The following is a 24,724-nucleotide window of genomic DNA, read 5'->3' on the forward strand; positions in this document are numbered from 1 at the left end:
AGATTCTGCTACAGATTCTGCTAAATCACCAAAGTGGTAGTCAGTGAATATTTGATTAATTCATTTGTTTTTTCCTTTTGAAGGCAAAAATTGTGTAGAGATCTACTACCTTCCCAATTTTTCCCATGTGTCCACTATTTCAACTGACCTCCCTTCTTTTCCGGTATGCCACCATAGGTAGAAGTAGAAGTTGTTAGGTTACATAGAATTTGCAAAGTTTGTTTTCTGAGGAAAAATATGAAGACAGAAAAGTGCTGATTTCATGACATGTTGTTCTAATGAGAATAGAAAAATTGATTAAATATCCAAGAATCAGGTTGGTGCTAAATAGGCAGCACCCCCCCCCCCCAATAATCCTTGTGGTTTGCAGCGTTTAGTGGTTTCACCTATTGTTTAAGGGACACTGCTTTCTAACAAACTTAATGAAGGATTTCGCCAAATATACTACGAATAAGATAGTCCACATAGATTCTAGGTTCTTTTGGTATTCATCATAGTTAAATTCAATTTTATCTAACAATTTACCGTAAAAAACCGTTTACCAAGTAAAAAAGACATGCTTTCCGCAAAGCATGTCCAGATAATTAGAGCTGTTTATATGGATAATGATGACATGGTAAGCATGAACACAGTTTGAAAAATTAGGAACATGGTAAACATACACCTTAACTTTATGGGTAGAAGATAACCCTGAGGGAGAGACTAAATGCCTCTTTTGTTTCCGTGACATCTTTTAAACGGATATATATGGTGTCTGTTTTTACAGTTCATCAGATGCTCATAGCTCCTTTCAGCTAGTTCTGGTAGATAATTAAGACCTAATACATCTATTGTATGGAATGCACCGACTTCCCTCCAATGCCTCTAGATTAGCAGAATTGGAGAAATATAACCCTCAACCATTTTATGCAGGGCTTCATTCTTTTGTGAAATCCTAGTTGAGAAAAAGTGTTTTAACCTTCAGGTGCATCAAACTTTATTTCTCCACAGATACGCTTTTGAGAAACTTTATTTCTCCACAAATACGCTTTTGAGAAACTTTATTTCTCCACAAATATGCTTTTTCCCCCCTCCTTCTGGATTATTATTCTTTGACCCAATTTGTTAGTGGTTAAGATGTATTGACTATGCAATATAGTCCAGATCTTGTCGTCCCTCTTTGTTTTCAAAGTTTTAAATGTTGTATCCATGTTTTATTGACAGCATTTTTTTCTACTTAATTATGTCTTTTGTTGACAGCTCAAACTGTCTCTGTTTACTCTTATTTGGAATGCAGCTGGCAACAGCAGTTGGTTTGTGAAACCAAAGCACATAATTAGCTTCTCCAGTTAAGCTAGTGTGTTTCATTAGGAGAAAGGATTTTAATCGGGTTTGCTGCTTTAGTCTGAGAAGTTACCCATTTCATCTTCATGGTGGTATATTTTATATGAGAACTTCAGCAGAGAATTTTTTTTAAAAAAGTGTAACATTCTATTACTACTTGAATACTAAAATATTCCAAAAAGTAATTTTGTTTTTGAGTTATTGGTTGGACCAAGAAAATTAGATACAGTATTTATTGTAAGTGTTAGAATGAACTTAGTGGGACCAATAGAAACATTTGGGATCTTGTTGTTTTCACACCTATTTGTCTGAATAATCAAGCTTTGTTGTAGATTTTTGAAAGAATGTCAATACCTTTCTACTCCAATTTTCAAGGATTCTTTGTAGTTACTAGTTCTAAAATAAAACAGATAGTCCCTGACTTAAAATGATTCAACTTATGATTTTTTGACTTTATGATATGCAAAAGCAATTCACATTCAGTAGGAACTACTTTGAATTTTGATCCCTTCCTGGCTGGCTGTATGTGGTACAGTACTCTGTTGTGATATAGGCAGTGGCAGCAAGATGATTTTGCCCAACTGTAAGCTGGTGTAAGTGTTCTAAAATGCGATGTTTGATAGGTTATGTGTATGAAATGCATTTCTGACTTAGGATTTTTTCAATTTAGGATGGGCTTATTAGGACGTAATGTAAAAATGGGAAGAAAATACTTAACCGATAAATTTCATCCTATAAGATTTCTTATCTTTTGGCTACTTAACCTGGTAAGTTGCCCCGGGTTTCTCCTGATACTGCACCAAACTGTGATTGTCCATTCTCTTCTCCTAGGTATCAGCCAGTTCAACTTTATTATTTTTGCATTTCTAATGCTTTACCAGAATTCCCATAATTATTACATTTTCTTTTTTAATTTTAAGTAGTTTTCTTGCTTACCTGCTTAGGCAAAATACAGATTTTTCTTTCTTTTTAAATATCTAAGGTACATGGTATTTTTGCAAGCAGAATTGTGGCCCTGGTAGTAGAGACACACTACAAATATTAAAATAAAACGTCTTAGTTGTTAATGTTTACACTTACCTAAATGTTTTGGATTGAGAAGAATTTTTCCTCTCTTTTCAGATAAAATTGTTTTATTAATTATTCGTCCTATGAGAATGAAAACATTTATTTCGTGAATGATTTTTAAAGAATCTTGTCACCATTTCCCCTCCTCGAATTATGTTTAACAGAATACAGTTTCGTAGAAGATATTGTGGAATTCTTTTACTAAAGTTTTACCAAACCTTTTGACCTACTCCGCCAAATTGCACAGTTTTCTGTCTGGTATTTTAATTTTAAATAAAAAATTGCTAATGATGAAAACTAAAATTTATTGAATGATTTCAGACTAACTACAGGGTGAGGCAAAAAGGTTTGCAGTTCTTAAGATGGAAAATAATACAGTAATTAATAAATAATATTATAAGAATAAACTTTCTCCACTCACAAACTATAAACCTACTTTTGCTCTATTCTATATGTACTGAACAGTGTGTATGTATTATTTCATGTAACGCTCCCAAAAACTCTTAGTCAGTGTTATCTTTTTTTTTTTTTTTTTTTTTTTTTTTTTTTTTTTTAAATATATTTTATTGATTTTCCACAGAGAGGAAGGGAGAGAGATAGAGAGTTAGAAACATCGATGAGAGAGAAACATCGATCAGCTGCCTCCTGCACATCTCCTACTGGGGATGTGCCCGCAACCCAGGTACATGCCCCTTGACCGGAATCGAACCTGGGACCTTTCAGTCCGCAGGCCGACGCTCTATCCACTGAGCCAAACCGGTTTCGGCCAGTGTTATCTTTATAGCTGGGAAAGTCACCTGTTCTAGAGAAATGTGGCTTATGTGTGACCCAGTACTGAGTTTAAGTAAATAAAACAGAAAAGAATAAGTACATTGAATCATGGTAGTTGTCCTGCTGTTGAAGAAGATAATTTTAATTTTTTTACTGTAGACTGACAGAATTAAAAAATACGTTTATAATAGTATTGCTTTTACACTAGTTGAATGGGGTAGAGAGCGCTTCAAAATTGTAACCTAAAAAATAGTGCTCCAAAAAAAATACAACAAACGAACTTAAAGAATACTTTTGAAAACAAGTAGGATTATTTTAGAAAACAAATAATCTCAATGGAATCTAGTTAAGGAAATAAAAATAATTAACAGAACATCGTGAAAACAGTGTATGGAATTAGAGATATAAAATTGTGAATTTGTTTCAGGATTTTATCTTATAATAGTTATTATTCTAAAAGTAATGAATATAAAAAAATAGAAGTAAGGTGGGGAAAGTTAAGTAAACCATTTTGAGCTAGAAATAATGTATATGGCACTGATTTTACCCTTTCATTTATAATACTTGGTTTATAAATGTTAAATTAATGTTTTAATGTTTACATTTGTCTTTATATCTCCTCACTTACTATTTCATCTTTATATTCAAATGATTTTTTTTAATTTGAAGTTTTATGTTAAGGTATTAATGATTAGTGGTTCCAATTAGTAAAAACTTCCTATAACCACAGCTGCTGACTGCCTCAGCGCCTTGGTACCAGTTCTTTGCTGAAGATTGATGGGAATATACTGCCGCTTCCTAGTTAATTACTGTCTCCAGATAGTAAAGGAAAGGCCTTGTTTGTATGGTCACACGGCCCTGGTCAGTCCAGCTCAATTTCTGTTACATGATTGACTGAGAGGAGTAGAAAAGCTACTCTCTCAGTCTCTGACCGGAATGCATGATAAGGCGTGGTGTCAAAAAGGGCAAGATGGGGATCACAGCAATTAGGGCGGAGGCAAAGTAGTTTCCTTGACTACCAGAGGAGACGTTGTGATTTATTATTTATTACTTCAAAACCTCATTCTGTGCTTTCATTACGGATTTGGATTTCCATAATCTCCACCCCCACCCCATTTGAATACCCTGTTACTATTGTTAGGATGTACACTGAAACAGGATGTTACTCTGAAACAGGAGCTAAATTAGGCTTACCCTTAGTTCTGTGAAATCTAGAGAGGTCATCTTAGGTCACAGTAAACTGAAATTAAATGGATCTTACCTTGGGTGATGTTGCTAATCAACACTTACTAACAACTTAAATCTGACCCCAGTGGGGATCTTCAGAGAAGCATGACTGCAGTAAGTTTTTCCCTTTTTTGTTGAAAGCAATTTAAAGTAGTTTGTACCACCGTGTATTATTTTATGCATAAAATACATTTTTGCAATTATTTGCATAATTATATACTTTTTATGTTGCCCAAATTATAGTCTTGTAAATTTGATGGTAATCACATAATTCTTTGCCAGAAAACAAAAGTTCAGCTTCTTAGAGTGAGTTAACCATCAGATAATTTTGTATTTCCTATTTGTTTTCTCTTCCTAAATATTTCTCAGATACTTACTAACTTTGCAGATGATGCTCTAAGTTGACTACTTATTCTGCATTGTTAAGAATCAAATGTGATAAGCTTTTAAACATGGTTTTTTTATTTAAACAACAAAAACTGACAAATAAAATTAATTTTAAACCTTTATTGGATTCTTATTCAAAATGAATTATTTGCATGTATTGTTTACATTCTTTCTGTCAGAATTTCTGCCTGAGGATTCTATATATAATTAATGTAAGAAAAACAAGATAGTGATCCCTTGGTAGTAAACTGGTAATGGATTAAAAGACCATAGCTCTGAAATTCCAGGAATGTGACACACTTTCTCAGAAAGATGCACTTAGTGTTGAGGTCTAGATATATTGAAAAGTGCCCTCTAGTGTACTTAGCCAAAGCTAGACATTCTGAGTATATATATGTGTGTGTGTGTGTATGTGTGTGTGTGTGTGTGTATATATATGTATATAATTGCTATTTAAGAGGGATTACTATAAATAAATTTATAAGTAATAAATTTATAAGTAATATTAAATATGATTTAAGGAGAATCATTACTTTGTCCAGAGTATAGCTTTGAGTATTCACTTAGAATGTAATGTCTAACATTAGCTAAGCTAGCTCAGGGAATTTATTTTAGGATTTGGACTGGATTAGTGCTTTTCAAATTGTAGTGTGCCACCCATTATCAGTTTGTGAAGATAGTATTTAGTGGGTATGAACAGCACTTAAATGAAAGAGAATAGCAAATAGAGTCCATCCTATATAATAAAAGGCTAATATGCAAACCGATTGACTAACGGAACATGATGCGCACTGACCACAAAGGGGCAGATGCTCAACACAGGAGCTGCCCCATGGTGATCAGTGTGCACAGGGGGAGCGCCGCTCAGCCAGAAGCCAGGCTCATAGCTGGCGAGTGCAGCAGAGGTGTCGGGAGCCTCTCCCACCTCCGCAGTGCTGAGGATGTCTGACTGACAGCTTAGGCCTGCTCCTTGTGGTTGTTCAGCCCAAGTCCAGACAGACTCAAGGTATGGAGACAAGGAGACAGTGAGCTATGGGAGAATTTTAGAAGGGTTATTCACAAAATGGTGAGAGTGGAGGCTGTTACAGTGAGTCAGAAACTCTTCTTTTGATAAACAGTAAATTAGCACACTGTTTAGCAATCTTTATATAGCACACTGTCATTGAGTTTCCCAGCCCATAGAGTTTTACTTTCGTATTTTGAAAATACTGGATCAGCTTTTGATACCTTTGCAAAACATTCAAGTAAATATACATGAAATATTGAGTGTCTGAATCGAGGCTAGCCTTGCTGATTAAACAAGAACTATAGTGAGAAAAGATATTTTCAGAGAATACTTTCAAAACTATACATTTCCTATAATGTAGTACATTGTTAAAATGAAAGTTCTTAGAATGAAATAATAGCAGTAGTTTTAAAAATGACCTTGATGAGGCCTTTCTGTCCTTTCACTTCTGGTTCAATCCTTACCTGTCTCAGCTTGTGTATTCTCGATATTCACGATTTTAAATCGTTGCCTTTCCTGAGGAGCCTTCCTTGATATCTTTCCTGTCAAGATAGTTTTCTGTCTTTTGTGAGGGTATTCACCTTCCTCTCATTGTATGATATGCTCCTGCTTCATATTTTTAAGACTCAGCTGCTTAAAAGTTGAATCTGCACAGTTCCTTTCAGTATGCTGTGTTTTGCTTAGCACAGGGTGACCATTCAATAAATCTTTCAATGAAAAGTAAATGAACTAAGCAATGGAAATATACAATAAAAGCAAGATAATGAATAGGAAACGGAGTTCAAAAGGTTACAAATGGAATTACCTCCAGCAATTAAAATTGGATTTAATAACATTTGAACATATGATAAGTTACTATTGGCATGTTACCAGATATTTATTAAGTACCCAACTTTTTAGGTACTGTGATTTTAATTGTGAACAGAATAGAAACTATTTGCATCCTCAGGCAGACTTTCTCTTTCATCTTTAGTCAGAAAGCATGTGAGTTCATATTATAGCATGATGGGCACTGGGAAGATATCATGGAAAAATTCCTAATGGTACCTGAGAAAATAGTAGAGTTGCTTGTTGTTTAAGATTTTCTTTTTTATATATATTTTTTTATTTATTGCAGAGAGGAAGGGAGAGAGACAGAATCATTGATAGGCTGCCTCTTGCATGCCCCACACTTGGGATCCAGCCCACAATCAGGGCATATGGCCTGACTGGGAATCGAACCATGACCTCCTGGTTCATAGGATGCTGCTCAACCACTGAGCCATGTCAGCTGGCCTGGAGTTGCTTATTAAAGGTAGTTACATGATTTTTGCTACTGGACGTTTTAGATTTTTGACACCACAGTTATTTCTTATTTTTGCAGATATACCACATATATAACACAGTCTGAAAAGTGAATGGTAAGGATACTTAGAAATAGTGAGTACCTCTGGTTATTTTGGTTAAGGTGAATTGTTAATGCAATAGGAAACCAGGCTATACGCACCTTGGCAAGATGACAACCCTTATCCTATATAATAAAAGCCTAATATGCTAAGTGTCCGGTCATCTGTTCAACCAAAGTGTAATATGCTAATGATATGCTAAGGCCATTCAACCACTCACTATGACATGTACTGACCACCAGGGGGCAGACAGTCAACCGGTTGACCAGTCGCTATGACGTGCACTAACCACCAAGGGGCAGACTTTCCAACTGGTAGGTTAGCTTGGTGCTGGGGTCCGGCCGATTGGGACTGAGCAAGACAGGCTGGACATGGCCTGGAGTCCTCCTGCGGTCCCTCCCCAGGTGGCCAACCTTCCGCATCCCTCCCCGGCCTCGATCATGCATCCATGGGGTTCCTTGGCCTGGCCTGTATCCTCTCGCAATCCGGGACCCCTCGGGGGATGTTGGAGAGCTGTTTTCAGCCCAATCCCGCAGGCCAGGTGAGGGACTCCACTGGTGCACGAATTTGTGCACTGGGCCTCTAGTATAAAAATATATGCAGTTGTTTTCCATCTTTTCCATCTTCAGAGAGCATACCCCAACGGGTCCCTCTTAAAGCTTTATATGGCTCAGGAGAACTTTATCTGTGGTTACCTATACAGAATGATCTGTGTTTTCTTTGTGTGTGTGTGTGTGTATGTGTTTGATATCCACAGAGGACGTACCTATATAGACTTTCAATATATACTTATCACATAATAATGTGTAGGCAAGCATTTTCCTCAGAAATAATGAAATTGAATTTTGGTATGGTGATTAATTTATTCAACAAACTGACTTTGTACTAGACAGTGAAAACAGAGGTTACCAAGGTAATAGACCAAGATATAGAACCTTTTAGTCCTATTTCCTTTGAAACCTGCAGAGGTGTTGTAGTCTTTGATCATTTGGGTAATAAAAAATGCTGACATCTGAAAGCTAAGAAAAAAAATTGTAATGTTACGTGTAATGAAGTGTTCATCATTAAAATGTTTGTCACTAACTTTTGGGTGACTGGCATTTTGCCTATCAGGATTTCAAATAAAATTTCCACTTTTATAAATCACAAATGTGTAACTAGATGAGGGAATTATATGTTCAAAAATATAGTTTGCAAATTAAGTTTAATACAACCTATTGAAAATCTATGAAAAAAATCTATGAAAATCTTTAAATGTGCATTTGATGGATTAAATTTAAATACCTAGGAGAGATTTCTTAGGATTGCAGCGATACCCATGGTGAAAATAGGCTAAAAGGGTGCTGAAGTGAAGTGGCCTGGAAACTCAAAAAATTAACCGCTGATAGGACTTGACAAGGTACTAGGTATAGTGAGAGGAGCTGTTAAAGCTGGTCTTCTGATTCCTTTTTTAGTAATGTGACCTTGGATAAATCTCGGTAGCCTCCATTTTCTAAGCTTAACATTAACATCAAATGAAGTGCTTACTACAACCAAGCTCTGATCTAGATACTTGGGATAAAAACAAGAGGAAGTCTTTATTCCTGCTTTCAAGGAATTTGGTGTTTTAGAAGGAGAAACATAGAAGTAGATACGTGTGCAGCCATGTGGTAAGTGCAGAGAGAACGTCCATGGTGCATTGTCATAATTAGAACACAGTTCGGGAGGGGAAGTTTAAGAGACCTTAGGTGTGTGGTCAGAGAAGATGCCTCAGAGGAAGTTTCTCCAGTCTCGAATCTTAAAAAGGGAGGAGTAAGATTCCACCAGGCAGCCAGGATATCCTGTGGATTCAGTCAGGATCATTGTGATAATCACATGAGATAATGTATTCTAAGTTCTTGCAAGTCACTGTCCTAACTTCCATTGTATTGTGTGTACATACCTACGTGTACACACACACACACACACACACACACACAATTGGCAAATGAACTTTGTGTCCTCAAAATATTAGGGAGGAGAGATAAGAACAATATGGACTAGCTGACTTCTAATGGCCTATAATTGTGATTGCATAATCTGCAAATTATCTACATATAATGAGTTATTCCATTATATCTGGTTGTTAATTTACCAATTAGGTTCTTTCCTTAGATCACTGGAGATGGAATCCAGAACTTATGCCCAGGTGTCAAATGCACCACTTTTAAAAAAAGTATACTGGCAAAAGTGAGCACTTACAGTTGCCAGGCAGTGTTTTTGAAGACTTTACAATGTAGTGATTTATTTAATCCTTATAGAATTCTATGAGACATAGGAGTTATTATTTTCCAGATTTTACAGATAGGGAAACTGAAGTTTGGAGTTTTACCTCTGAGCAGCATCACTCAGCTAGGAAACAGGGGCACCTGGGTTCAGATCTAGGTGGTCTGTGCTGATCAGTGTATTTTCAAAATAGCATATGGTTCAGAAGTTCCTAGAAATATCCGTCTGGTCCCGAAGACCAAGACTTTCAAGTTATATGTGTAGCCAAGAATTAGGTTTTAAAGCACACAGGAAGTGCGCAAGCAAATTAGCCAAACAGTGGGATATAATTGGATACTTTTCTACAAGTTAATGTGGTTGACAAGCTTGCCAGAATACTGTTGCAGAGCTGAGCAGAGCAGAAACTGGAAATCAGATAGATGTCCGAAGACTCTTAATCCTATATAATAAAAGGCTAATATGCAAATTATTCACTTGACCAGGAGTTTGACCAGGGGGCAGGGCCAGCTGGCCCACTTCCCACACCCTATCCCCCCTGCTGGCCCCGCCTGATGGGCCCTGATTGGGGCGGGTGGGCCGGCCGGACCCCACCCATGCACAAATTCGTGCACCAGGTCTCTAGTTTTCTTATAAGAAGCACTTGCTTGTTTTTGAGAATTTTATCAAGCCTTCTGTGTTTCTTTTTGCCTTGAATAGCAAGTTGTTGTCTATTTTTAATCTGCATCTCACTAAAGAGCAGGACTAGTTCTTTATTTCCACATGCTTGGGGCATCCTTAGGAATATGGATGTGCTGGCTCTGATCTTTGCCTTTTTAGTAAGGCTCAGTCTACAAGAATAGTGCGTGTGGGGCACTACGATAGCTCACAGTAACCCCTCCTTTAATGCTTTTCTTTGAAAACCCTAACATTTATTATTGTGATTTTGGGAGTCTTAGCCACACAACTTGTGTAAGTGCAAACATTATCATTTCATCTTTGAACCAAGCCTGCCTTTTAATTTAAGCTCCTGATAGTTTTATACTGTATCTTCTGCTGTGGAAGACTTTAAGAGGAGGGAGCTCATGACCCCTAAATGGGGGTGGTGGGGAGTTGAGCATACTAGAGGGAATTCCAGATGGGGAGAATGGTATGAAGAAAGTTACAGAGGCAGGAAGGAACAGACTAGATTTTTAGATTATGAATAGATTATTTAAGACTCAATTTCATAGTGTAAGCAGATTAACTTGGTACATTTTAATGAATTATAGGGAATAAATAAATGGAATTTTATACATAGCACCTTGGTGTCACAGGTACCATTTGCTTCTTTTATATGACTAGTTAATTCCGAAAAAATAGATCACTCATCCCCCTTTCAGCATGTAAGGGCTAACACACAAACATCAGCAATGTGGCAACCATGGGATGTACTGGGAAGAAGCCTGGAATAAGTTGGGGGAGAATTTGGAACACAGAGCATGAAGGTAATTATGGTTGGGAAATAGGAAAAACACATGCAAACTATAGGAGACAGATCCTTGCTTGAGCAAACTACCTCTTTCTTTATTGAATAAGTGTGTTTGCGCACAGGTTATCCAAGAAAAATGTATCTCAGACGCAGTAAGGGAATGAATTGTGGTGCAGGGAATAGGGAATGTGCAGTCTGTGGAAAAGCCGCCAGGATCTCCATATCAGTGTTCAGAGTCCAGTTGCTCAGAACTAAAAAGGTAAAGGAAACACTTCAGCTCTCAGGGTGAAAGGTGGGTATTTCAGATTGTTCCCGTAAAGGGAGACAGGATTTCTGTTTTCCTCTAGGCTGAATGCCTTTTTCTTCACTCACTCATTTTAACCCTAGTTCTGCTTCTTGGTACCTCAGGAATGGTGGCCCAGTGGTTTGATGAGCTGGTCACTGCTATGCCAAGAAGGCTTTCCACTTCCTGGCATTCTTTCTTTCTTTTTTTTCTCTATGCAAACATATATTGAAGTAGATTTACAATTATTTGTATCATTTTCTGGGAACACATTTCCAAATCACTAAATAATAGTTATTATAGTATTGTTTATAATACTTATTATTGCATTTATAATATAATATTGTTTATTAGGGTTGTGTCATATTCTGTATTACCAATTTATTAAAAAATTTTCAATTACAGTTTATATTCAATATTACTTTGTATTAGTTTCAGGTGTACTGCATAGTGTTTAGGTAATTTTTACAAAGTGTTCCCCCTGCTATTTCCAGTACTCACCTGGCACCATGCATAGTTATTACACTATTTTTGACTGTATTTCCTATGCTGTACTTTACATCCCCATGACAATTTTGTAACTACCAATCTGTACTTCTTAATCCTTTCACCTTTTTCATCTAGTCCCCTAGGCCCCCTCCTCTGCCAATCATCAGTCTGTTCTTGATGTGTATGAGTCTGATTCTGTTTTGTTTCTTCATTTAGTTTGTTTTTTTAGATTCCCCATTTAAGTGAAATCATATGGTATTTGTCTATTAAACCATTTTCCTTTACTTTGCTCAAACTTTTTACTATTATGAATATCATTTTATCCAAATCTTTGTTAAATTTTGGGATTCTTTAAAAAATATATTCTTATAAAATGAATTTGTTAAGGTTCTTTTCAGAAAGATTGTATCAGTTTGTATACTTAGAAATGTATGAGGCAGTTTCACATTACACAAACAAACAAATCTTTGGTAATTTGATAGAAGAAAATTGTACCTCATTTTAATTTTTGGCTTTCTTTTGTCCTTGCCAATGAAATAGAACATTGTATAAGTTTATTTCCTCTTCCTGTTCTTTTTGTTTACCTACTCTGAAATTGCTATCATGATTGTTACCCAATTCTCATATAAAGTATTTAACCTTTGTATTATTTCTTTAGACATTTATCTTGGGAGATGTAATTTTCTAAAACATTTCTGTTGTCATTATAAATCAGATTCGCCTAAAGTTACTCTTAATTTTCTTATAAGAAGCACTTGCTTGTTTTTGAGAATTTTATCAAGCCTATGTTTCTTTTTGCCTTGGATAGTAAGTTGTTTGTTTGTTTTAAAATCTGGTAACATTCAGCTTTATAAGGGTGAAATTAAAAGTATTTGAAGCTGTACATGAAATCACCTGAGTGAACTAAAAAGTTGATTGCACAGTTATTGAGTCGTAGTTTCTTTTATTTCAGGTACATTTTTCTCTGCTTTTAAACATGTTTAATGAAGATCTTTTTGCTGGTGTTCTAAATGTAAATCTTGATTCAGGTTTTAATTTAAAGTACCAGGGAAGGGTCATTAGAGCAGTGTACTAGGGCATAACGACACTGGCTCAAACAGGTTCCTATGAGCCATTTTTCTTGCAACTCCTTATACAGTTGACCCTGAACACATGGAGGTTAGGCGTGTGAACGTGGTGCAGTCAGAAATCTGTGTATGACTTTTGACTCCACCAAAATATAACTACGAATAGCCTACTGTTGACTGGGAAGCTTTCCCACTAACATAAACAGTCAATTAACAGATATTTTGCATTTATATATTACATAAAGTAAGCTAGAGAAAAGAAAATTTAAGAAAGTCATAAGGAAGAGAAAATACATTTTATAGTATTTATTGAAAAAAATATCCGTGTTTTTTCCCCCCCAATAAATGTGGACCTGTGTGCATTCAATAAAAGTGAAGCCTTGCGTTGAAACCCGTGTTATTCAGGGGTCAAGTGTCGTTTGTTGGAATGTCTGACACCAGCAGTTGGAAGTGCTCTGTTCCCTCTGCACTCCTGCTTTCTGCAGGAGCGACTAGGAAGGGTAGTAGCGGGTTGTCTATGTAGGGGCAGGGCTTTTACACTTGGACTTGCCACCATGCTGTTTCTTAGTTCCCTTGATGTTCAAGCCTGGAAGTTAAATACAAGAAAAGATACCATTTCAACTCTGTAGAAAAGTCCTAGTATTCCTTAAGGCAACATTTTATAACTTTACATTCTCAGAATTAAATTACCTTTCTATTCCTCTCTCCCTCTTTCCCTGAATGGTCTGGTGACGGATTTGAAAATAGTTGCGTGTGTTATTTAGAACCTCATCTTTTCATTAAAAATTGAACAAACTTCACCTTGGCCGGGTGGCTCAGTTGGTTGGAATGTCGTCCTGTACACTAAAAGGTTGCGGTTTTGATTCCCGGTTGGGATGCTTACGGGAGGCAGTGATTTGATGTTTCTCACATCTATGTTTATCTCTCTCTCAAATAAATTAAAAAGACAAACAAAAATATCCTTGAGTGAGGATTAAAAGTTTATTTGAACAAACCTTAACCCCAGAACACCAAAATAATAACACCAAAACCACCCATGAAATTAAAGTCGTTACATTGTCATTTAAGAAATTATGTGATAACCTTCATATCATTTTGGGAAGTAATTTCTGTTTTAACACAGTTAGAAGAGTACTTTTATAAGTCATCACTTTGCTTCAGGGAGGATCTTTCCCACCGAGTGGGTTTTCTGTAGTTTGTAGAAGTGGTGGAGTTGCCTCCAACTTGAGAATTTTTAGTTTCCATGACTTATTCCAGAGTCTAATGGAGGAATTAGAATGGGCAAAAGACAAAAATACTAAGGGATAAATGAGTGAGCAATACATGTCTAGGTGGTGTTGCCAAAGATGTTTGTAAGAGATAATGTTAGAAATGTTATTTTCTCTTTCATGGTGGTTTTGATTATTTTGACTTTGCGTTTTGAAGTGAAATTCACAAAATGGGCTCCCTACTGCATTTGGTTTCACCCATTTTGTCATTTCTCAGTTTTTAATTGGTCCAAAAGCATTGAGAAAAGTAATAACACAGTAGTACAATGTTCACTGAAATAATTTTTAAAATATCATATTACTCATTTGGTGAGTTGTTCCCATAGTTTGTATACGTTTTAGACATTTATCTTTACAACTGTTCATGAGATAAAAATAACTTTCAGTGGTAAGAGAAGAGTCTTATATGTTAGTAGTGACAGTCTAGATTTGGGTTTTAAAAACTTCACATATGTACCATAATTTAGAATAAAATTTTAAGCATTGTTTAGGGGAATTGGGGGCGGGGAGTGGAAATTTAAAAAATCAACTTTGGTCTTATGAGTTATTTTTTTGAGATGGGAAAATACTTCATGAAACATTTTTTTTTCTTCTAGAACCATATTGGAAAATGCCTTCTTACCCTTTGCAGAAAAGCCTATCTATTTTATATGATAAAATCTTATTATATGATAAGTATTAGTGTGCTTAGTTTTTTTAAAAAAAGTCCTAATTTCAAGCATTGGTCTTTTGAGGTTTGGGGGAAAGAGTGACTTTTATAGCATATAGGAAGAAAGACTGGAAATTTCTCCCTTCAGTGGGAAAAATGTTAAATGGCTGGCACTTATTAAATGAATGATCTAAGTATTAATGTGGCTGACGGTTTGTGAAAGTTAAGATACAAGAGTTGAGACTGTTTTCAGGCTGTCTTAATCTTTCCCACTGAAGTTAAGAAATAAATACTTCATGTATATAGAAATCTATAGCCTTTCCCTTCTAGAACATCGTTTGAGTCAGCAGTGGTTGAATGTGGTTGCACTGGGATTCCTGTTTGGGGTTGAGCGAAATGAGTGGGTGGTTTCAGTGTAGTTTCAATGTAGTTAATGCAAATACGTTTTAGAATTGATATTAATTGGCCCTCTTATAGTAGATACCTTTAATGAGGAAGACACTTATTACACTGGTAACTTCTTCACTCCTTAAGAATTTATTGTTGCCAAATAAAAGCTAACTGATATGGAAATCTTATGTTTTGTAGAATTGTTGCCCATCTTGTGATTCAACTTAAATGTACCCTTAAAAAATGAAGTTATGAATAAAAATTAAGTTTTGGTTAATAATTTTTGTGGGTTTTAAAATTTTTTCTTGTTTATATTTAAAGATGACAAGGCATTACCAAAAAGTACTAGAATTCAACTTTTAACTCGCTTTGATCTGGGAGACCTGCCTGGGGAGTACTTTTTATATATTTCAGAAAGGAAGGGAGAAGGAGAGAGAGAAACATTAATGATGAGAGAGAAGCATTGATTGGCTGCCTCCTGCACGCCCCCACTGGGGATCAAGCCCACAGCCCGGGCATGTGCCCTTGACTGGGATCGAACCTGGGACCCTTCAGTCTGCAGGCTGACACTCTATCCACGGAGCCAAACCAGTTAGGGCCCTGGGGAATACTTTAAGTGAGATTTCCACCCCTAAATAGCTTTATTCATCAGACTAGTACAGTGACAGTAAAGGAATAGAATGCTTTAGCCAGTATGACTTCTGGAGTGAGTCACTGGATGAGGGAATAGGTCTCATGATTTTTCATTTTTATTTCTTATTTAACCTCTCTTAAGAACAAACATTCTGAGGTTAGGTGTGGTCAGGGAAGCTAATGGAATTTTAGCAGAAGGGCAGTAAAAAAAAATAATACCATTGTGAAAAGGTTACATTAAATGATTAATATAGAAGTAGAAATATATTGTTGTACCTGAGGAAATGATGAACACTGTTTTGCAAGAACTTGGTATTTCTCTCCAGTCATAATTTAGGCTCTTCACCTAATACTGGCAGGTTAAAGGGAGTGTATGTTAATGAATAATAAAGATATTTTAGGGTGTGATTGATAAAGATAAAGGAATCAGTCAGAGATGGCGAATGCCAGCACTGGTAATGGACTCTGGCCTGAGTTAATGTTCCAGTAGAGCTTGGAGGACAGCCCCAGTCCCATAGAGGTCCCCCATAATCAAAGGTCCTGGTGCTTACTGGATCCTAGGCAGCATGAGCAGTAGCACCCATGACAGGGTTTAGTTCAGAGTAATTAAGTAAACAGTACCAGAAAGTTGAAGTTTTTACATTACAGCTTAATAAGAAGACTTTTATAGGAAAGTATGATTTTACAGAAATGTATACAAAGCAGAGAGAGTGGAGACCATGTTAGACAAGCAAAATGTTCCCAATCAAGTGCTTAAAGTCCCTCAAAGTCCCTGACAAGTCTGAGTTTATAGCAGCATGCACTATGTTTTTGTTTTGGCCAGATTAGCATATTTTCTTGCAAAATTCTCACAAGTGATGCGAAATCCAGTGATAGAATTCCAATTCTGGTCTCACAAACTCCCATCTGGTAGCAGTGCATCTGTTTATTAGGAGTTATCCCCTGAATGTGAGTGATTTCAGTCCTAAGTCACTGCACCTGTTGCTGGGAGGTATGTATTCCAGTCACCAGCCTAAAGCACAGAGAGTTATGGCTTGACATTTTATAGCTGGGGGTGGGGGGGAGGATTGTCTTTTCAAAATCATTTGTTTAGAGAGGAGAAAATGGAGCAAAAGAGTTCATTGTACTCTGAGCACCCCTATTTGGCAGCATTCACATCTGCACAGCACAAAGCTGCAGTATTGATTCTTTGGCTTTCAGGGCCTCCCGCAAGTTTTTTCTTCGATTGTCAGAGTTGCAAGATGGATTGGATTACACTTTGCTTGTTGGGATGCTTATTTTTTTCTTTGCTGAAATAGACATTGGTTGAAAATACAGCTTTGAATAAATGTCATAGTAATAGTGTGATTAAAAGGCTTTAGTTTGTTGATGGAGGAATTGTATTGAATACTTGACCATCAGACACACTGCTTCCTTTCTGTCCTTCTTCCTCTACAACTAGCAGCACACAGTACACCCTGACTATGCCTCCTACATAGGAGTCCCCAAACCTGCTGCTAACTGTCATTGTCATTTGGAGAGGCAATACCATAGCGTTTCAGAACATGAACCCGGGAACTGAATGACCAGCTTTCAAACCTTGATTGATTTCATTCTTACTGAGTGTATGATCATGGGCAATGCAACTTTTCTGTGCCTCAGTTTCTTCCTGTTTAAAATGGTGATAACAACGATACCTATCTCATACAGCTGTCTTGAGGATTTATTGTCAGTGATTGCTTGTAAAGTCCTTAGGAGGACTTCTGGTGATTATGAGTTGATGAGAGTAGCAAATCCTCTCCCTCCCAAACAAGTCTATAACACTGGACAAAATTGTCAACAACCACCATTTTAGGGCCCTGGAAATTAATCAAAGCCATATAATTGGGAAGCATTTAATGGTTAAAAAGTTGATAGAACTTTTGGTGTGAACAATGGCAGTTTAAAGCCTTCCAGCTTGGGGCTGCTCCTGTCCCCCAACTTCGTAGCTGTGTATGTCATTTTGGTCCTTTCATTAGGGTAAGGCTGACCGTGAAATGCAGTGACTCTGCTGCCAGGGGAAGTTGGCTTGATGTGGAGCAGAGCTGGAAACCCATGCCCAGCAGTGTTGTCAGTAAAAGCAGTCAACACTGTGGACAACAGATGGGGAAAACCCGTAGCCCTGCCTGAGATTGTGGTCCCAGGTGGGGAGACTGGAGGGCCAGTCTGAAACTGGGAAATCTTGGGAATAAAAGATCCAAAGTTCTCTCTATGCTTTTTTGATGAACGGGAAACTACACACATGTGTCGAGGAGAAAAATTACCCAGACTGACTAGAAAATGTACTGTTTTCTGAACACTCTTCCTAACTCACACTCAGGTCAGTCAGCAGAGGTTAGACACCTTGTTATGTAGGTTCATGGTTTTTGTGAAAAGTCTCTGCTCCATCATTGGCTGGTCACTAAGCGTGGCAGAGGCAGGGGTGATCCCTTGGAAGCCAGACGAGAAAATAAAAATAAGAACTAAAATAACAACAACAGCAGTCACAACAATAAGGAGAGATTTCTCTATGGGGGAGACCAGCCTGCAGATTTAAATCCAGTCAGGATACTAAAAAGAAAATGTCACAGCAGCAGTGATTCTCAGGGAAAGGAGATCTGAACCAAGTGCTGCTAACAGTATTTTATTTCAAATGCCTAGTTTTCAACAGCAAAACATTAGACGACATGCAGAGAAACAGGGAAGTTGACCCATCCATACTCAGGAGAAAAAACGTTCAATGACAACGTCCTCTGATGTGGGCCCAGAGGTTAGATTTAGCAGCTAAACATTTCAGGGTGGCTGTTAAGAATATGTTCAAAGATTAAAATAAAACTATATTAGAGAATTGAGGGGAAATACGACAATGACTTAAAAATATGTAATCTCAATGGAGATATAAAAACTATTTTATAAAGCCCTTGGAGAAATTCTTGGCACGTCTTAGTTATTTTATATCAGTGTGCTGCAAATAAATTCACATTTTTCCTCCCCAAATACAGATACCTTAGCTTCATCTGAATCCAGAGATTCCGATTAAATAGGTCTAGATTAGGGCTTGAACATCTGTCTTCTTAAAAACACTCAATCAGATGACTCTGATGCAAAGTGGTGTTTGCGAATCAACCATATAGCCTTGGCAAGTTATTTTAAATTTTTTTTCTTAAAAATACCCAATTTAAACAGTTAAGAATTACTCTATGTACAAAGGAAGAAAGTGGGATTAAGAAATAGTGGCCCTACTTGCGATCATTTCTTCTGTGTGACTCAGTATAGTTAAGTCACTAGTCTATACAAAAAAAAAGTGTGTGGGGGAGGGGAGGATAAATAAATGTCTAGGAATAAGGTTTGTTCTGCCTTTCCCTAAAGATTTTCTTAGTTAAAATACTGACTTTTTAAAATTAATAATGATTGCAATATTTTTATTTCAATTATACTGTGCTCCAAAATTTTATATGAGGTCACTTGTTTGAATTTCCACACAGATTTTGCTACAGAAATAAGTGACCTCTCTGAGGCCCTAAAAATATTTCAATTAGCCTGGCCGGCGTGGCTCAGTGGTTGAGCATCGACCTGTGAACCCAGAGGTCACAATTTGATTCCTGGTTAGGACACAGGCCCGGGTAGCGAGCTTGACCCTGGGGGGGGGGGGGGCATGTAAGGAGGCAGCCGATAAATGTTTTTCATCATTGATGTTTCTATATCTTTCTCCCTCTCCCTTCCTCTCTAAAATCAATAAAAATATATTAAACTATTTCAATTAAAACTAAATACTAGTTAAAGCTGGATTATTGGTAAAGGCAGTATAGTCCAGTATCTGAAAATGGAAGAAAGCAATAGTGTACATAAAGTTGACTTGTGAATTTGGGGAAGTTTATAAATAAACTCGTGGAAAGAGTTTGTTTTGACGTTTTCCCAGCTCCGTTTCTGTTTTTCTTCTTCATTGATAGTGCACCTCTCCACATATTTTTAGTAATCTCATAAGACCATAAACCTTCCTAGTGAAAACCTACCAAAGTCGGGGTTTGCCACAATCCCCTAAAGATTTCTGTGCTCCAGATTGTGTCCTTTTCTCTTCATTTCAATTATACCTTTAGTTTTTCTCAGTAGAACTGAGAGGTCAGCCAAGTTTGAGAACTGCAGTTTTCTAAATCGTACTAATGCGTAACCCAGTAACCCTTTTGAAGGATTATTTGCATCTTAGAAAGAGGATGCACATTTATCCAGGTGACGTTCTGTTTCCCTGAATCAGTGAGAGGCATTCTGCAGTAAAAGTTAAAGAGAACAAGGTGTGGGTGTAGGATCAACCTGGACAAAACCCAGCTCTTCACTTTGGCATTTTATATCTTGGAACAGTTTACTTCTGAAGGTTGGCATCCTATCTGATAAAAGAGTAATATGCAAATTAACCATCACTCCGTCACAAAGATGGCGGCGGCCACGGAGCTGGAGCGAGCAGGAGGCTTGGGTTGCCCCCAGGGATGGAAGAAGCCAAGCTTCCCGCCTGCCCTGGCCGGCACTGGGCTCCGCTCAAGGCTACAAAGTTTCAATTATAGAAGATAAATAAATCTCAGATACCTGCTTTATCCTTCCTGGAAAAAGAAAAAGAAAAAAGGAGAGGCTGGGGGTGTGGTCAGCCTGAAAATGGCCATCAGCACCTCACCCAGGCTGGCCAGTCACCCCAGCGGGACCCCCACCCTGATCCAGGACACCCTTCAGGGCAAACGAGCCGGCCCCCATCCATGCACCAGGCCTCAATCCTATATAATAAAAGGGTAATATGCAAATTGACCCTAACAGCAGAAAGACTGGGAATGACTGGTCACTATGACACACACTGACCACCAGGGGGCAGACGCTCAATGCAGGAGCTGCCTCCTGGTGGTCAGTGCGCTCCCAAAGGGGGAGCTCTGCTCAGCCACAAGCCAGGCTGATGGCTGCCAGCACAGCGGTGGTGGTCTCCCGCCTCCTCAGCTGTGCTAAGGATGTCTGACTGCAGCTTAGGCCTGCTCCCCGCTGGCAAGTGGACATCCCCTGAGGGGTCCCAGACTGTGAGAGGGCACAGATCGGGTTGAGGGACACACACCCCCCAGTGCACAAGTTTTTGTGCACTGGGCCTCTAGTTTCTCAATAAAAAGGGATATAATGAGTAATTCATGGGGTGCAGAGTAATTAAATGATAGAGATAAGAAAAAAATAACAAAATTATTTGCTAGTATTTTGTAACAGGAACACTATAGATGGCAATAGGTTGGACAACTGAAATAAAAAATGGAGGCAATGTAGAAGTTTTAGCTGTGGTATCTGACGTATAGGTAGCAAACCAGCATAGTGAAGACCTGATTCTCCCCCACGCAGTTCTTCTTGGCCGTTCTTGGCTTTTTCCGCCTTTACCCGTTCTCCTATGTCCTGTTACTACTTTGGGATCCCTGTTTAAAAAATGGTTAAACCTCAAATTCTAATCTTTTATTTCATTTGGGAATCTTCTTTAGAGCATTCATGAACAGTGGTTAGCTATACTCTGCCTCATGCAATATACATAAATTCATATAGAATTTCTCAGTAAGCACTTCATATACTCATTTTAGAGTCACACAGGTAGGAAAAGTGACATTACAGATGTTTTTAAATCTCTATTCTGTAGATTGACAGAACTGAATCTTAAAGAACTTTTGCCTTTTCTGGGCGTTTCAACTTTCTGGCTCCTTTGAAGGCCCATCTACTGATTGTTGTCAGTTTAAATAAAGTGTGTATTAATTGAAGTAATTTATTGTGCCATAGTATGTTGCTGCCAGAGTGTCTTAGTTATTTTGGAGGGAAACTGCTAAGACAAAAGTATTTTTAAGATAATGCTACTAACAGGAACTTATATATCTACATTAAATGAAAATATAAGGCCAGTGTATAGCCCAGTTTTTATTCAGTTGCATAAATGAAACCTATTTCTTAAATAGTTGTTACATTCTATATTTGTAAAACTTGTCAATATTTATAAATCCATTGATTAAATTTGTTGTTTTTCTTTAAATTAGCTCAAAAAGAACCACTCATTTTCTGATTATGACTAGATTATACAGTGAATATTGTGTTTAGAGTATTTTTTAAATTATCTTATAAAAGTGAATAATTCAGCTAAAGGTACATATGTATGAAGAAATTCTTGACTCATCCTAAAGAGCCAAGCGTTTAAATTAGGATATGAATGGATAACTTAAAAAACTGTTTGTGACATGTCTTGCTATTATTTTAAAATGCCTTTAAATAGCATACTTCATAAATAAGTTAATTTAGCCCTAACAAGTTTGGCTCAGTGGATAGAGCATCGGCCTGCAGACTGAAGGGTCCCAGGTTCGATTCCAGTCAAGGGCATGTACCTTGGTTGCGGGCACATCCCCAGTAAGAGGTGTGCAGGAGGCAGCTGATCGATGTTTCTAACTCTCTATCCCTCTCTCTTCTTCTCTGTAAAAAAATCAATAAAATATATTTTAAATAAATAAATAAGTTAATTTAACCTAAATTTATTTTTTTCCAGGTTTCAGCCGAGCAGCTTTGCCATTTGGGTTAGTTCGGCGAGAATTGTCCTGTGAAGGTTATTCTATAGATCTGCGATGTCCGGGCAGTGATGTCATCATGATTGAGAGCGCTAACTATGGTCGGACGGACGACAAGATTTGTGATGCTGACCCATTTCAGATGGAGAATACAGACTGCTACCTCCCAGATGCCTTCAAAATTATGACTCAGAGGTAAACATTCATGTGTTACTATCCTATTGTAGCTACTACATCTAAATTGGTAAAATTATTATTCCAGAGTAAATGGGAACAGTCTATATTTCAGTCTATTAAATTGAATTAGGATTTTACCTACTGATGTTGATTGCTACTATGTAAGTTTTTAATATTTAAATCTTTATTGTTTTGATATAGATTTGCATATCACAAGGAATATGTAACACATACAGTACTTTGATTTTTAAAAAATATAAAGGTTATGAATATGTAATTTCAAATGTAATCTTGTTTTTTAGGGCTTCAGATTCTGAAATATTTTCTTATATCAAGAATATTTAAATATCTGGGTCTGGCAATATTTGGACCTTAATTTTAAAAATTAATACACTTTATTTTTTATAGCAGAAAATATAGAGTTAATATACCCCCATTCCCAAATGTGCACAACCTCTCTATCAACATTTCACACCACGGTAATACATTTGTTAAAATAAATGAACCACATTGACACATCATTATTATCCCAAATCCATAGTTTACATTAAGGTTCACTCTTGGTTTTGTGCTTTCTATTGGTTTTGATGAATTTATGACGTGTCCACCATTGTAATACAGCAGTAGTCCCCCTTATCTAACCAGGGGATACCTTCCATGACTCCCAATGGATGCCTGAAACCTAGATGGTACTGATAGTACTGAACCTTACATATACTATGTTTTTCCTTTCTAAGTATATCTTTTCACTGAAAGAAAGCACTTATGGCCTCTCTTTGGAATATCTTAATTGCCAGCATCACCATTCTTGCACTTTGGGGCCTTTATTTTAAAGGGTTACTTGAACATAAGCCCTGAGATACCAAAATAGTAGATCTGATAACCGAGATGCTACTAAGTTGGGTAGTATATGCAGCGTGCATATGCTGGACAAAAGAATGATTCGTGTCCCCAAAGGCACTCAGAATGGAGCACAGTTTAAAACTTATCAATTGTTTATTTCTGGAATTTTCCATTTAATATTTTTGGACCATAGTTGACTGCAGGTAACTGAAACTGTAGAAAGTGAGTTTGTGTGTGTGGGGGGGGGGGGGATAGCGGGGGTGCTACTATATCTTATAGAATAGTTTCACTGCCCTAAAAATCCTCTGTGCTTCACCTGTTTATTCCTTCCTCCCTGCTAACCCCATGACAACCATTGACCTTTGTATTGTCTCATAGTTTTGCCTTTTCTAGTATATCACACAGTTGGAATCATACAGTATATAGCCTTTTCAGATTGAGTTCTTAGTAATATGCATTTAAGTTTCCTCCATGTCTTTTCATGGCCTAATAGCTCGTTATTATAGCATTAAATAATATTCCATAGTCTGGATATACACAACACCCACAGATAGACACACCTACACACATTTATTTGGGTGATACCATTGATTAATTTTTTGTTTTAAAAATGATTTGTTGGAAAGTGGTTAAAACTTTATATAAATTATATTTCTTAAATGGACATTTGACTTCCTACATAGGGAGAGAATAAAAAAAATTGCTGACCTTGGGTGTCTCCTTTCTTCTCCCTTAGCCCAGAGCACCTACCTCTTGGCATCTATTTTTTCCTAAATTTTGGTACTATTGGCATTTTAATTAGATTTTCTCATATGTGTTAAAATTGAGGTTAGTTATGGTTGAATTAGTGCAGTTAATATCCATCAATCACAGATATTTAGAACATAGAGACTCTCTGAAGAAAAACTTAACTACCACAGACTTTATTGTACATTGTTGCTTTTTATTTTGTTTATTAAGAAAACCCTTCATCTTTCTTTTCAAAGCCTTTACCCTCTTCTCCTTTTTTCCCCTCTGATCACAATATTCTGTCTAGTTTAATAATTAACCATTTATTCATTCTTTACATGTTGATCTAACAGTTCTATGGAAGTGTTATGATCTGAGTATTAGAAGCAGGTCAGAGAGAAATGAAAAGTGAAGAATTATTCAGTATAATTACCTGTTTTTACTAAAGCAGTGGGAGTTATAGAAAGAATCTAGAAGAATTGGCTTTGAGGAATTGTGCATTGTAGGTAACTTATCTTTGTATGTGAGATAATACATTTTAAATACACAGTTGAATAGCTAGCAAATATGTTGAAAGGTCAGTGGTGAGCAGACAGGTTAAATAGCCATCTCAGACAATGATAAAGAAAATTGAGTTTATTTAAGGAAAAGGGGATGGGAGATGGGAGTTTCTAAAGGGAAGGCACTGAGCCAAAGGGTATTGGGTTCATGATGGCAGCAAAAATGTACTCAGGACAGTGACACAACGAAGGGCATAGAGGAGGCAACAGGAAAGCTCAGGCTGGGCTGC

General features: G+C 37.1%; 1 protein-coding gene across 16 annotated transcripts in view; it reads left to right on the plus strand.

Moving 5' to 3' along the window:
* The window catches only part of ADGRL2 (adhesion G protein-coupled receptor L2), a 276,823-nt gene that overhangs the window by 165,954 nt on the left and 86,145 nt on the right, over positions 1 to 24,724 (plus strand). For all 16 annotated transcript variants that reach the window (XM_023751775.1, XM_023751777.1, XM_023751782.1 and 13 more), the window contains one exon: positions 22,167 to 22,380. In XM_023751775.1, coding sequence (XP_023607543.1) covers positions 22,167 to 22,380 — 214 coding nt within the window. The remainder of the gene's footprint in view (positions 1 to 22,166; positions 22,381 to 24,724) is intronic.

This window comes from Myotis lucifugus, unplaced genomic scaffold (genome assembly GCF_000147115.1).
Source record: "Myotis lucifugus unplaced genomic scaffold, Myoluc2.0 scaffold_25, whole genome shotgun sequence".
In the NCBI taxonomy this organism is placed as follows: domain Eukaryota; kingdom Metazoa; phylum Chordata; class Mammalia; order Chiroptera; family Vespertilionidae; genus Myotis; species Myotis lucifugus.